General features: G+C 42.7%; 1 protein-coding gene across 1 annotated transcript in view; it reads right to left on the bottom strand.

Moving 5' to 3' along the window:
- Positions 1 to 1,161: 1,161 nt before the first annotated feature.
- Positions 1,162 to 13,887, bottom strand: part of FAM83B (family with sequence similarity 83 member B) — a 55,197-nt gene continuing 42,471 nt past the window's right edge. The window contains exon 5 of the mRNA XM_035109778.2: positions 1,162 to 13,556. Within this exon, the coding sequence (XP_034965669.1) occupies positions 11,129 to 13,556 (2,428 nt within the window). The 3' untranslated portion in view covers positions 1,162 to 11,128. The remainder of the gene's footprint in view (positions 13,557 to 13,887) is intronic.

Here is a 13,887-nt window from a genome sequence, read left to right as displayed (position 1 = left end):
CTTTATTCTCATGGGGGTGGCTTGGGGCTTTGACACGCAACTATATGGTCAAGTATATGATCCACCTGCCCCTCAATCCCAACCCCTTTTTTGGAATCTACAAGTTGCCATCTCTATTTCCCTTCGGGGAATGCATTTTGAAACATTAATTTGCACAGGTGCACAATGGGGTTGTCGCAATATGGTGTCCGCAGGTGCCAGGGTGCCCAAGTGTGCCTCCTGTGATGCCCACGAAAGGTCTTAGGAAATATCCACTTCCCAAAATCCACAACGTGCAGGAGGCTGTTTGCTCTTCCTCCTCAGTTCATATGTGCACTCACATTTAACTGGATTCCAGAACTAGACATCCTCCCTCCTTCCCACTCTGAGAGATGCAAAGAGCTTCTCTCTGTGAAGTCCTCTCCTTTGCCATTTTATGTCTAGTCAACTCCCCAACGCCACCCAACCACCACAAGCTCAAATAATGTGTGAATGGAGAATGAGAGAAAGGACCTTTCCCTACCTATCTCATGTGAAGCAGGCCCTGGTATATTGCGGGGGGGGGCAGAGCTAAAGGAAGCTGTACAAAACAGTTAAAAGATAATTCATGCATCCAGAATATTTTATTCCTAATAGATTCAGTGTTGCCCTGGAGCGTGGTTATATATTGACATTCTTTGTTTTTGTGAAGATTGAATCTTTTACTTCAGGCATGCTCTATATGCAATGAATCAGAGTTGCAATAATAAAGCAATATCCATGTCTTTTGATTCAGCTGACTAAACTGACTAAATTATTTGCATTTCTAATTACTAAGCTAAATATACCATAGGAAGCTTAGTAATTGCTCACCTAGGACCTTGGAGGGAAAGGTTCAAATCCACACTCAGCCATGAAGCTCACTGGGTGACTTTTGGACCAGTCACTATCTCTCAGCCTAACCTGCCTCACAAGGTCGTTGTGTGAGGATAAAATACAGGGGAAGGGTGGGGGAGAGCCATATATACCACCTCGAGCTCTTTGGAAGAAAGGTGGGATATCAATGTAATATATAAGTATAAACAAAGAAAAATGAATTCTGAGGTTGTGGAGAGCTCTATAATGTTATGTGGGGTTGCGCTGGGGGTTGTAGGGGAAATCGCTTCAAATCGCCTCCCCTCTGGAAACCTCTGCTAGATCTGGGTCCCTCTTGTGAACAAAATAAAATGGGCTATTGGCTCCAATCCAATATTTTTATTGCATTGCCTCAGCAAACTCATGTTCCCAGAAGGCATTTGCTAATGGAATGAGAACATGGTGGCAGAGAAAGGAAGGGGTGAATTGCCTTGTAACATGTAATTCTGCCATTAAATGTTGCAAGGTCTTTCAAGATCGTAGTGCCTATATCAGGAAAGAATGTCCTTCTGAAGTGCTCTGCGTCTTGTACTGATGTGGTGTATGTGTTCAGTACGAAGGTTAAACTAAAAATACGCTCCTGGAATTACCCTAATCTATACCTGTTGTCCAGACATAGTTGTGCAACTTCCTTGCGCTTCCCTGTGGGATGAGAAAGGGGAAGCTTAGCCTGTACTGTAGGACCGGTTAACATTCTGGGGAGCCCAAGCAAGCTCTTGGGATTTTGCAAGTTGTGTTTTCAGATGACTCAGCAGGGAGTTTCCCCAGCTTTATGCAGTCATGCCTGTAAACAGGAGCCTTGGTTCATTGGAGTCTTAGCTGCAAAGGGTGTGGTGTTACAAAAGCCCTTTTGAACAGGGTGGGGATAATGTGGCTTTAGATTTCACCAACTTGCGGAGGATACGAACTCTTTTTATGGTATTTGGTCAGTCACGCACAACAGTGATGGAAATCTGAATTTTTAGGGAGCAATCTTAACTCCCACCCACCCCTGGCAGAAACCACACTCCCTCTGTTCTTGGACTTTATGCTGTTCCCTACCAACAACAAATACTGTCGGGGGAAGGACTCCTCCACCCAACCCAACACACACACCAACGCTGAATTAGCAAGGTTTGATTGTTCTGCCTGTCTCTGCCTGTCTCTCTATGCGTATTTGTACTATTATTAATTATTACTGGTTTTCTATCCAACAACACATGTCTATTCCGCCCTTCTTCCTGTAGGACCCCAGGGTGGCACACAGCAGTCACAAAACACAAGTGCAATTAAACGACCGTTAAAATAGTAACTAGAGCCTATAGAACAACTCAAAAGCATGAAGTGGTTTGCACGCAGTAATACTTGAGATTAGAGCAGGCGACAAGGTGCACCATCCCATGTGAGAATTTATCCAGCCAATCCCAGTGCTAGTCAATAATACATCTACATGAAAATGGGTGAAAATCTACGATCCTGCACAAATGCGCCTCTACTTGCACAGAGAACACGTTGAAATGGAGAACTGTAGGATGTCAAATGAGCCTCAATTGATACTCCTGCAACTTCCCAGCAGGAATTTCATTGGGTTGCAGGCTGGTAGTAAGAGGAGTTCTGCTCATGCTGGAGGAAGAGGGTGAGCTGAGAAGACAATTTTTGTCAATTTCCTCCCTGTGACCCATTGAAAAGCAGCACTGGAGAGTTGGGGGACCCTCTACAGCAGCACAGGATGTTGCACTGTAGGATGGAGAGGGGTGGGAATGGGAATCAGTAAACATTACCTACCCCACCACTTCTTCCAGTGAGAAGCATCTGCTGGATCCTGGATCCCTGTGCAAATGGAAGGATCCCTTCTAGAGCCATCTTGTTATATGGAACGGATGAAAAAACAGGTCGGAACAATCCTGGATATAATTGTTGTTTCCCTGGAGAATTTGTGTGTTACACACCATGAAACTGACCGACATCGCATTCAGGACAGGCAAGCGAAGATTTCATACAAGGCCTAATGAAATGTATGGGATTCGGTGCTGCTGGCTACCACCGGTAACTTAGATACGCTGATTGTCTCTAGTTTACGTGGCTTTGAAGCAGGATTAGATTACATCGGTGGAGGATAAGTCTGTCTGTGAACAAGTATGAAATAAAAAGGGAGCCTACTGTTTCAGAGGCAGTTTGCCAATGAACACCAGTTGTGGGGAGCATAAGGCTACCTCTGGCTACTAACCATGATGACTATGTTCTGCTTCCACTGTCATAGACAATAAGGTAAAGGTAAAGGTAAAGGGACCCCTGACCATTAGGTCCAGTCGTGACCGACTCTGGGGTTGCACGCTCATCTCGCATTATTGGCCAAGGGAGCCGGCGTATAGCTTCCAGGTCATGTGGCCAGCATGACAAAGCCACTTCTGGCAAACCAGAGCAGCACATGGAAACACCGTTTACCTTCCTGCTGTAGCTGTTCCCATTTATCTACTTGCATTTTGACGTGCTTTCGAACTGCTAGGTTGGCAGGAGCTGGGACCAAGCAACGGGAGCTCACCCCATTGCAGGGATTCGAACCGCTGACCTTCTGATCAGCAAGCCCTAGGCTCAGTGGTTTAACCACAGCGCCACCATAAGCCTTCTCAATCCAAGTTTCTGGAGACCATAGTAGAGGCAAATGCTGTTGCACTCACGGTTCTGTTTTCAGGCTTCCCGTGAGCATCTGGTTGGTCACTGTGAGAACAGGAAGCTTGACTAGATGGGCCCTTGGTCTGATCCAGCAGGACTCTTCTTATGTTCTTGTGACAATCCAGAAAAACAGTACCCTTCATGCTCTACTTGTGGGCTTCCTGGCCACCATGTGAAAGAAGATATTTGCCTTTGGCCTAATTCCAAAGGGCTGTGCTTCTGTTCTTAGATTTCGCTGCACAAGGGCAGTCATTAGACTCATCTCCTGGAGCTCTTTTCTAACATCTGAATCCACCTTAGGAAAACAGGCACACTTTCCACATGAACAGCTAAAGGCTCACCCAACCCAAACTGGAATAAACAAATACGTTCTTTCCTGGGCCTCTCATAGTGACTCTGCAGTCAAGAGGGAAGATTGCACATGAAGGCATTGAGAAAGATTCTCATTTGCACTAATAGCCTCTGATATTATTCTGGGTGTTTGCCCTAAGGAATCAAAGTCAACTTTTATAACTAGTATGGCATTATTAAGATGGTGTTTTGCACATAGGAAGAAGGGAGGGCATGCCTACTCCAAGGATTACAGTTGTCTGAACTGGAGGCAGCCTGGAGATGTATTTATTTCTTTGCATTTCTATCTCTCCTTTTCCTCCAAGTACATGGAGCTGGAGCATGTGGCCTCCTTTTCCTCATTTAATCCCCACAACAACCTTGTGAGGTAGGCTTGGCTGGGAGACCAAGATTACCCAGCAAGCTTCATGGTTGAATAGATATTTGAACCGTGGTCTCCCAGGTCTTTGTCCATCACTTGAACCCCTATCCCACATGGGGTCCCTTTCACTTGCTTCACAGCCACTGCCAGGATTTTGTGGTGGCAGCGGCAGCAATTCTGCAGGACATATCACTTTAAAAAATGTGTTTATTACATTTATACCCTGCATTTCTTCTGAGATGGAACCCAAGACAGCATACATGTGGTTCCTAGGCAGTCACCCATCTAGAGAACCAAACCTGCTTAGCTTCAGCAAGGTGGTGGCCTCATGACCATGCCCTGGGACACCATACAGAGGATGTCCTGGGAGAGGTGGAGGCTAGCAGTCACTGCACAGTGGCTGTTGAGAAGAGTTGCTGCCACCATCTGGGAACCATCCTCCCAATTTCACCTCCTTCTGAGAGACATCTGCAAAATGGGACAGTGAAAATAGTGCCATTTTGGTTCAGCTCTAGGGATGCAAAGACACCTCGTATCTCCCTGCAGATCTACTATGGAACTAATGAAGCTTAATATTCAGGGCCCCTAATCCTGGAAGGGCCCCAGAAACGACTTTAATCCATATTGCTTTAAAAAAACTGGGTCTAGTAGACCCAATTAGAGTCTAACAACTCTAATTGGTTAATTTTTTGTTGTATATATTCCAACCATCCCAAAATTTGAGAGTCAGTAGCACATATATAGTAAAGATACCATGATCTGTTGTGGAACATCCCCACTGAAGAAGATAACAGTGGCTACTCAGAACCTGGTTCTGCTGCATCATATATAGTCACTCATGGCCCTTAGACACTTCCTAATAGAGGTCAAGGTTGCCACCATTCAACATGGCAGATGGCAAGTTCACTTTACAAGTAGGGCAGAATGAGTAGTGGAACAACAGGCTGGTTGTGAACACCCCCTAATCATGGATATCTGATCTTTGTTTTAATAGTTTCATTTGGAGCTGGGAAACAGTTCCGGTCATCATTAGAGTCATGCCTTGCATTGCATAGGATGCATGTTTTAAGAGCGGATGTGACAGATGCACACACAAATCCCCAGGGACTTGGAAGGGGAGGAGCAAGACAATTAGCTGCTAATGATACACAAGAGAACCAGAGATAAAGACCTCAAGAAAAGGCAACCAGCATTGCAAGATCCCCTCCAGCTTCCTGCAAAGAAGCCTTCTTCCAGAAGTCAGAGCCTGGTTTACTCATTGCTACTTTTTATGTGATGGATGCAGCTCAGGGGTGGAAGACATCTTTCAGCTTGATGGCTGTATTCCCTCATGAGCAACCATTCCAGTGATGGGTGTGACAAGAGGCAAAAGTAGGCATGGTCAGATGCAAAAGGGGACATGGCAACAAATGGAACTCTTAACTTTGTACAGTCGGCTACCTTCCAGCCATGCAAAATCTCTGTACCCCTGAATCTCTCCGTCCAGGCATGCAAAAGCCATTGTCACTGTCCACCCAGGGAAAAGTCCTCAACAGGGCTTTGGCGCAGGGGCAATGAGGAATGTGACCTGGGGAAGGGTCTGGAGGACTGAAAAGAGAGGGTTGGATGGCTGCATTCAGCCCCTATGGCTTGAGGTTCCTGGCACTTGGTGTAATGTGTAGCAAGGCTCTGGGGTAGAAAATGCATGACTTGATTAGTGAAACAGCTAATTATTTTCTTGCTTTTGATCTGGAGAGCTCTGGATTGTTTATTGTTTTCTTTCACAGCCCATTCCCCTGCTTCAGCAGCAGGGATTGAAAGAAACACGGCATCCGATAGGGAGAGGGAAAACAAAAGCATGAAGCTGAATTTACATCCTTGCTCTCACGTGTTCCCGTGTTGCAGAGGGTTGGACCAGATGACCTTTGGGATCCTTTCCAATTCTATGAATTCAGTGAGGATCTAAATCACTGGAAGCTACTCTAACCCTCAGTTAAATCACAGGCTCACCCTTGCAAATTTTCATATTGTCTGCATCTTTTCGTATAAAAACAGCACTTTAGAAAGGCACCTTCTCCTATTCATTTCCAATCCATATATATATTAGAGACAAACAGTGAATGGGCGAACCAGCACTGGGGAAAATCATACTGCCGTATGGAAGAAAAACTCCAGAGTTCTACAGAGCTGTAAACATAGTCTCCACTGTGATCACTGAAGAAATACAACAAATTAGAGGGTAAAAAAATGAGAAATGAATTGAATATGACAACAATGAATGGAAAATTAAATGTCAGGCTGTCAGAAGTGACATGGCAAATGGAATGATTTTCTTTTCAATTGCACATCTCTATAATCTAGAGCTTATTGGTGCTAGTCCAGAAAAAGCCATTAGTACTTAAGTCCTATTGAAAGATCAAAGGGAAAATTAGTCACAACAAACTGAAGTCCGATTGATTTACGTAGCATGATCAATTTCAGAGATTGTTTAGCTGGAACTTTAGCTTTTGCTTTATTTGCATTTCATTGAAATTGTGTTGTATGCTTTTATTATTTTATGTAGGCTGCTTTGGAAAGAGTTTTTGCCTTGAAAACCAGCTGACAACTGAATAATGAATAAATAAATGGATGTAATCCAAGCATAACTAAAATTCCATTTTCTTTAAAATAACCTTGCCATCTCTTTGGCTATATACGCACCATACATTTAAAGCACTCCCCTCAAGAATCCTGGGAATTGTAGTTTGTTAAGGAACGGTAGGGGCAAACTACAGTTCCCATGATTCTTTGGTGGTGTGCTTCAAATACACGAAGCGTACATAACCTATTAGGTTTGTTGAAGGAAAGAATTTTTAACTCAATTAACTGTACAGTACATATCACAAATTTGAACTCTTGCCCAATCATGAAGCTCCCATCTAGACTGGGCAGCACACTGCAAACTTCTGGGGTTAGTGATATGCATATAACCTTTCCTGAACACTTGGGATTTAGATGTGGAAGACATTGAATAAGTTGATAGCAATGTAACCTTTTATTTTGATCTACTACGCCAGGGATAGCTCATTCAACTGAACAATAAAATGAACTGCTCCTGGGTCTAAGCAATTAGACTTAGCTTGCAAACTTGCTTTTAACCACCTGGAATAATTTCGCTCATTTATTTCCATTACGATTGGCCTTTGGAATGTTTTCATTACACATTTCAATTGAGATGCTTAATTATGGAGAGTTGTTTTGATTGGTTCTTTTAAAATGTGACATTTAAAGGATGGAACAAACTCCTTCAGAATGGCAACAGAACAGTTTGTGAGTCACTCACCAAACCTCATGCAGCTCACCAGGGTGGCCTACCAATTACTGGATACACCAAATGACCATCAAAAACAGGAACCGCAATGATAGGGCTGCATCTAGTCTATTCATCAGATAATGTAATTGAAAGCCTTTTTTAGTAATTAAAAAGTGGCCTTTTTAAAAAATGGGGGACAATGAGAAAAAGTATATTTTTTAAAAAAAAAATAGAGGTGGCAATTGACATCTTATGAGAAACATGTCCCTTTTTTCTTATACAGAAAATAAAATTCCATTAGGGCTCAGATTCATGGCATGTAGTCGCAAGGAGTTGTGTGTCCAGTACTGTGGACACAATTTTGTGGCACTCCCTTCCAGTGGAGGTCAAACAATCCCTGTTGAACTTCTTGTATTTAACTGAATGCTATTTTATTTCAGCAGGCTTTTTAATCGAATTCTGGTTTTATAGTTTTAACTCATTTTTAGTCTTGCTATACTATACCAGGTCTCCTGCACACTGCTTAAAAATGCCCCTGATTATCTTATTGTTGTTGTTTAGTCGTTTAGTCATGTCCGACTCTTAGTGACCCCATGATTATCTTATAAATGGCTGAAATAAAGATGAAATAAATAGCATGGTACCCACACTCTCTAAAAACAAATAATGATCTCTCTTCCTCAGTGGCTTTCATTGTTTCTCTGGAAATGCCATCCTTTATCTCCCCTCATTTTACAGACAACATTGTTGTCATTCCAATGCATTCTCCATGTTCATAGAATTGTAAAGTTAGAAGGTAACTGGGGGTGGGAGGGGCATTTGGTCCAACCCCATATATTTTTCTATACCCAAGTTATATTGTTATGTAACATACAGGGTGTCTAGTGTGATCAGGCAAAGCATTGTTCGAGCTCTTAAAGGCTTTAAGTTAAACGCATCTTGTGAGAAAATTCAGTCACTGAGTGGCTTCTTGATTAGTGTGTGGAATCAAAGAAGCGGCAAGCAGGAAAAGGTTAAACACAGAGACACCCCACATCTCTGCTTCACCCCCTCCCCAGAGAATTTTGTTGCATTCATTTGTGTAAAATGGGTAGTTAAGCCCTGAGAACTAGGGAGCTCTCCTCGTCTCTATCCTCTCTGTGGGTCGTTGCCTGTCTGGAGCCAGCCATGACCAATCACTTTGTCTCACATAGGCTGAGAATTGGTCTTCATGACACTAAACCATGGTGCATGAGCCTAAACAAACTCTGGTAGGTTTCAGAAGAAGCCAACTTTTAATCATGAGTTATTGGTGCTGGCTTGCTAACCAGTGTGTGTTCTAAACCAGGACCCCCAGTTTGAAGATAACACCAAACTGGGATTCTTTTAAAGTGAAGCTATGCTGTACCAAAATCCTCCCAGTCACATATTGGGAGGAGAGCAGGAAGGAGTATGCAATCCCAATTCACTCATAGTTTAATGCTAAACTATGGTTTAGCACTGTGTGTGAGCATGACCATTATTGCTTACCATGTGGAGGGAAACAAGGAAGAGCCACTAATCAGTGTGCACATTATGGGATGCTAGCGCACGTTCATCTCACACTAACATTCAAAGCTAGAAAGTACTAAAATCATTTAATAAAAAGTTTCTTAGCCCCTTTGTCACTATGCAACATAAATTGTGATGTCTAGGAGAATTGTGGATGTGGGCTTTCTATTATCTAACAAAACTCTGCTATAAATCCTCAGATTCAGAAATAAAGTTCACTTCAGGGGGAAAATACTTTGATGTCTCATTCATAATGTAAGGCTCCCCTTCCCTCCTTTTTGGAGCTGAAAAATCACAAGTGGATTAAGGATGTAAACCAAATAATTGCTAATAAAACCTTTATATCGCCAAACTATGAACAAAACTTCATTTTAATGGCATGGCTTTAAAATTTATTGCTGCATAGTTATGCAAGATGTTATTGGTCTTTTTTTCACATATCTTTTAAAAAAGAGTTTTATACTTTTAAAAAAATGCTAAAGGCCATAAAATACAATTTTTTGAGAAAGCAAGTTGGGGCTTTTTAAGGCCAGCAAGCTCTTGCCTATAAATTCTCATTCTCTAAAGTCTGCCTCCCCTCATCTTTAGATATATACAACAAACAGCAATAACTTAATGGTTTGTTAAACATAAGACTATAATAAAGCTAGTATGAGAATGGGCAGACTGAAATACAGTTGTTCTCTGCTTCCATAAATGAGCACCATCATCATTTTGAAGCAGCTACTATATTAAAAAAGAAAGTGATATGTGGGTTTTCTGATCTGGAGACGGTTGCCTGCAGCAGGATCCAAACACACTAACAATGTATGTGAGCATCTCCTGCACTGAATAGAAAGTGGTTGCAATTATCTTTGAAGGTGAGGGGTATGGCTTAGAAAAAGATACAAAGGCCAGATAGAGAAGCCTGCATTTGCCCCTTAGAGCTGAGGTTCTCCTCTTCTGCGTTATGGACATGTATACTCTCTGACATTAGTCCCTAACTTCTGGTTTCTTTCCCCTAGCCACAGTTTGATGTGATGTCTCAACTGGCCAGCCATAGCTAATGACTTGCCTTTAAACTGTATTTTGAAACCATGGTTTGAGTTGGGCTTACAAACCATGGCTGGGAGCAAACAGTAACAGGGAGTTTGTTTTTATATATTTCATAAAACTTATATACTGCTTGATTGTTTGCTTTTTTAAAAAGCAAAAGTTTACATAACAATAAAACAATAGTTGCCAATTGGGACGCGATGACAAAATATGGTTGGAGAAAAATGGGGGAGCTCATGTATAAGAAAGGAGGAATGGTGAGTTTACCACATTTTTGCGAGCTTCAAGCCATTGTTGGAAGAATCAGGTTTGTGATATTTCAACTGTGCCAATAAAGCATATTTACATCCTGTTGATTTTTATCCAGATTTACCTATCTGCTAGATTGTGCACGTTAACTTAAGCTCATTCTCTTACACTTTTTAAAGGATAGGCTTTCAGATTAATGGCGCCAACTCAAATACTACACTTGTGTTATGGACAACTGCAATTACAGTATTCTCCAGTCATGTGTTACTTTAGCATATGCATACTACTGTCGCTGCATGTGGCAATATACATGTAGCTGCTGCTGAAAATGGAAGCCTAGTGGATATTGTATTGGAGGGGAGCAGCATTGCTTCTTTCGTTTACAAAAATATAGCAAGTCCAGCATTCAGAAAACGGTATATTCCCCCAACAGAAGCGCAACCTTGAGAGTAGACATGCAGACTGCATGTAAAAAAATTAGTAACCAACGAGCATTTATTGTGCATGGAAGCAATTTTATGGAAAGAGTGGCTCTACCTTGCATGTTTTGGCAGGGTTTATAAAAGAATGTTTATTGCCAGCACTGAGGTGAGTTACACCTCAAACGACATAAAAACGCAAATACGTATCAACAGGTCGGATTCCCAAACCTATGCTGAACCAAAGTTATATACATGTATAGCAGTGTTCTAACTCCCGTAGTGATCTGAGTTAAGTTTTACAAAAGCTGTCCATCAGTCTGTACTTAAGTATTTACAGCAGGTATATTTTAAAAAATAAAATTAAAAAAAATCCACAAGTAGGTTTCATTTGTTTTTGTATATAAAATTCCCAAACTTTTGCATAATTCCTCGCAACTTGTTTTCATTTGGGTGCAATGGGTGGTAGACACCAGGGTTGTAATTAGCCACCTGGTTGCTCCTTCCGTAATTATTCCTAGAGGCCTTGCTATTTGTCTCCGGATAGTGAGCGCTGTTTTTCTGGGTGCTGCTTGCTTGCTGAGTTCCTGCTGGCTGAGCAGAGCTTTCAACTTTGCAGAATGGCTCAAAGCGACTGTAAATACGCCTATCACTCAAGCGCGGTCTTATTAGCTCATCGTTTGGCTTGGTGCTCGATAGACGAGGCGCCGCTGCACTGACCCTGTGTGGAGGAATAGCGGCCGCAGTTGGTGGGGGTACCCGATCCCGGCCTGCATTTGCACGCAGCTCCCTGACATCCTGGTACTGAATTTGCTCGGTGTTGAATCTGGGAGCAGATGGGTCCCCTGGAGGTACTTCTAACAGCATATTTTCTATTGGTTTCACAACTGGCCCCCTTTTCATGTTTTCTTCCGATGGAGGTTTTAGAGATTTTTGAGACTTTGGTGATTTTGGAGGCTTGGGAGATTTGGGGGACTTGGGAGATTTGGGGGACTTTGGGCTGACAGCAATGTCCTCTTTACTCTTATGTAGGCTCCCTTGTGAATTAGATGAGGAGTTTCTTTTTTTCCTGGGAGAACATTCCACCTTTATTTCAGCCACTTTGGGTCTTTGGTTTTCTTCACCTTCTGACACCAGAGTGTCAGAACTGCTACACATTCTGTAAAAAGCAGGCGCTTTGTTTTTGGACAGGCTCTCTTTCTTCTCTGGTGTGAGATTCAGCAACGACCTCAGTTTCTGCGACCCCTTTTTCAGGAAACTTGGGGAATTCTTGTTCTCTTTCTTCGGTGAGGCATCCTTCCCAAGGTCATCTTTGCTCAATTCAGCTAGTACAGCCACAGAGATGGACTTTGGGCTGGTGGGGGAGCTGGCCTTTTCACTTTTCAGGTTATTGCTGTCAGGTGCTAGATGATTGGCTACATCGTACAAGCTTTTAGAGTTTTGTAGGTCCTCCTCTAGAGGTGGCTTTAGAGCTGCCGGTTGTCTGAGTCTATTCCTATTTAGCGTGCTGTAGACATAGCTGGCTGCCTCTTTGTTATTCCCAAGATCCAAAGCAGATTTCGAATTGTCAAACATTGGAAAACTTCGCCTTTTCAATACGCTTTCATTCTTTAGAAATTCTACTGGTCTGCTTGTGCTCAGAGTTGAATATAGGTAGGGAGGCTTCTCTCGACCAACTGGTGGAGTTACACTAGGTTTCTTATCTTCTGAAATGGGCAGGTTGTTGTTTTTGACTACCTCAGGTTCCAGTGGGACATATGTGCTTGGTTCTGCCTCAACGTCATCAGCTCCATCTTCTGGTCTGGGAACATGGTTGGGTGTCCCTTTGGGCGTCACACTGCCCTCTGAACCAATGATAGTTGAATTAGAAGAACTGGCACAGCTGTTTACTTCTTTCTGCTCTGGCAAAGTTGGCTTAAAGACAAAGGAGGAGCGCAGGCGAGAGTGAGCATAAAGGGCATGGGCCTTGATATTTTCTGCTGCATCAAAGCCCTCACACCTATCACCTATCCCTGAGCCATTTGAGTCTGCTGGAAAATCTGACTGGTCATTTAAATACGATTCAATGCGCCAGTTGCGCAGGAAAGATTTTGTGGTACGTTCAAGGGTCGGCATTCTCTGCTGTAGGTAGCGGATGTGACTGTCCATTCCATTGAAAGATCTCCGTACAATTGAGTTCCTGTCTGCAATATTCAGCTTCGGCTGTGGAAGCCGGTCAACCAAACTCTGTTGAGGCACATTGAGGTTTTTGTAACTTCCATGCAATGAAGATACAACGCTGAGACTGTCAGATGGCACTTGCCAACCATGCGGTTGATTATTTGCCCGGTTCACTGCCCTGTTGAGCATCATGTACGGAGTCCTTTCTGGTTTCTCTCCTGCATAGCTATGCCTTTTCCAATGTTCATTTACTTCATTGGACTGGTACTGCTGGATTCTACTCTGCATGTGAAAACCTGGAGCAAACTGTGGTTTCTGAAAGAGCTGCTTTCTAGGACCAAACGTGTCATTGTCATTTATTCCATATCTGCCTTGTTTCTTCAGAAAGCTGGTGTCTAAGTTGTGGGTTTTGTTGGCCCTCCCAAAAGGGTTACGCAGGCTAGAAGCTGAAGCTAAGGAAGACTGTGAATGCTGGTAGGCATCGTTCTCCCAGAGTGCTCGGCGGCTATTAATTCTAACTAACTCTGGAGCAAATGAGCTGGGAACAGAAGAACGGGCGTATAGTGTCCTAAACTCTTCATCAAAAGATTCAACCAGTTGTCCTGTAATAACCTGGACCATGCTGAGGTTTGCTTTCTCAAAGGACCACATAAAGCTGAAAGATGAAGAAATGACAATTAGCAATCCAAACCAGGAACAGGCAAACACTTGTTAACCAGTGGTCAAGTTACATAGTGATAGGTTTCTGTATCAGAAGTGAAACCTGTTCTCCTCAGAAATGTGCACAGGGATCGTATTATCAGTGATGAGTCACTGATGATTAAAGCTGAAGAAGCATATTGAGAATGATACATATTTTTACCAACACAAGCTATAAGTAGAGGTAGGTAGCACCTGCCATCTGTGCCTTAATATCTTTAAAAAAAAAACTGACTTCTCTCCCTTCTTTTAGATTACCTATGTTTTCTCTTAGCCAAATATTAGTT

The sequence above is a fragment of the Zootoca vivipara genome, chromosome 3, assembly GCF_963506605.1.
Source record: "Zootoca vivipara chromosome 3, rZooViv1.1, whole genome shotgun sequence".
Classification (NCBI taxonomy): Eukaryota; Metazoa; Chordata; class Lepidosauria; order Squamata; family Lacertidae; genus Zootoca; species Zootoca vivipara.
This window is presented reverse-complemented; position numbering and strand designations above follow the sequence as displayed.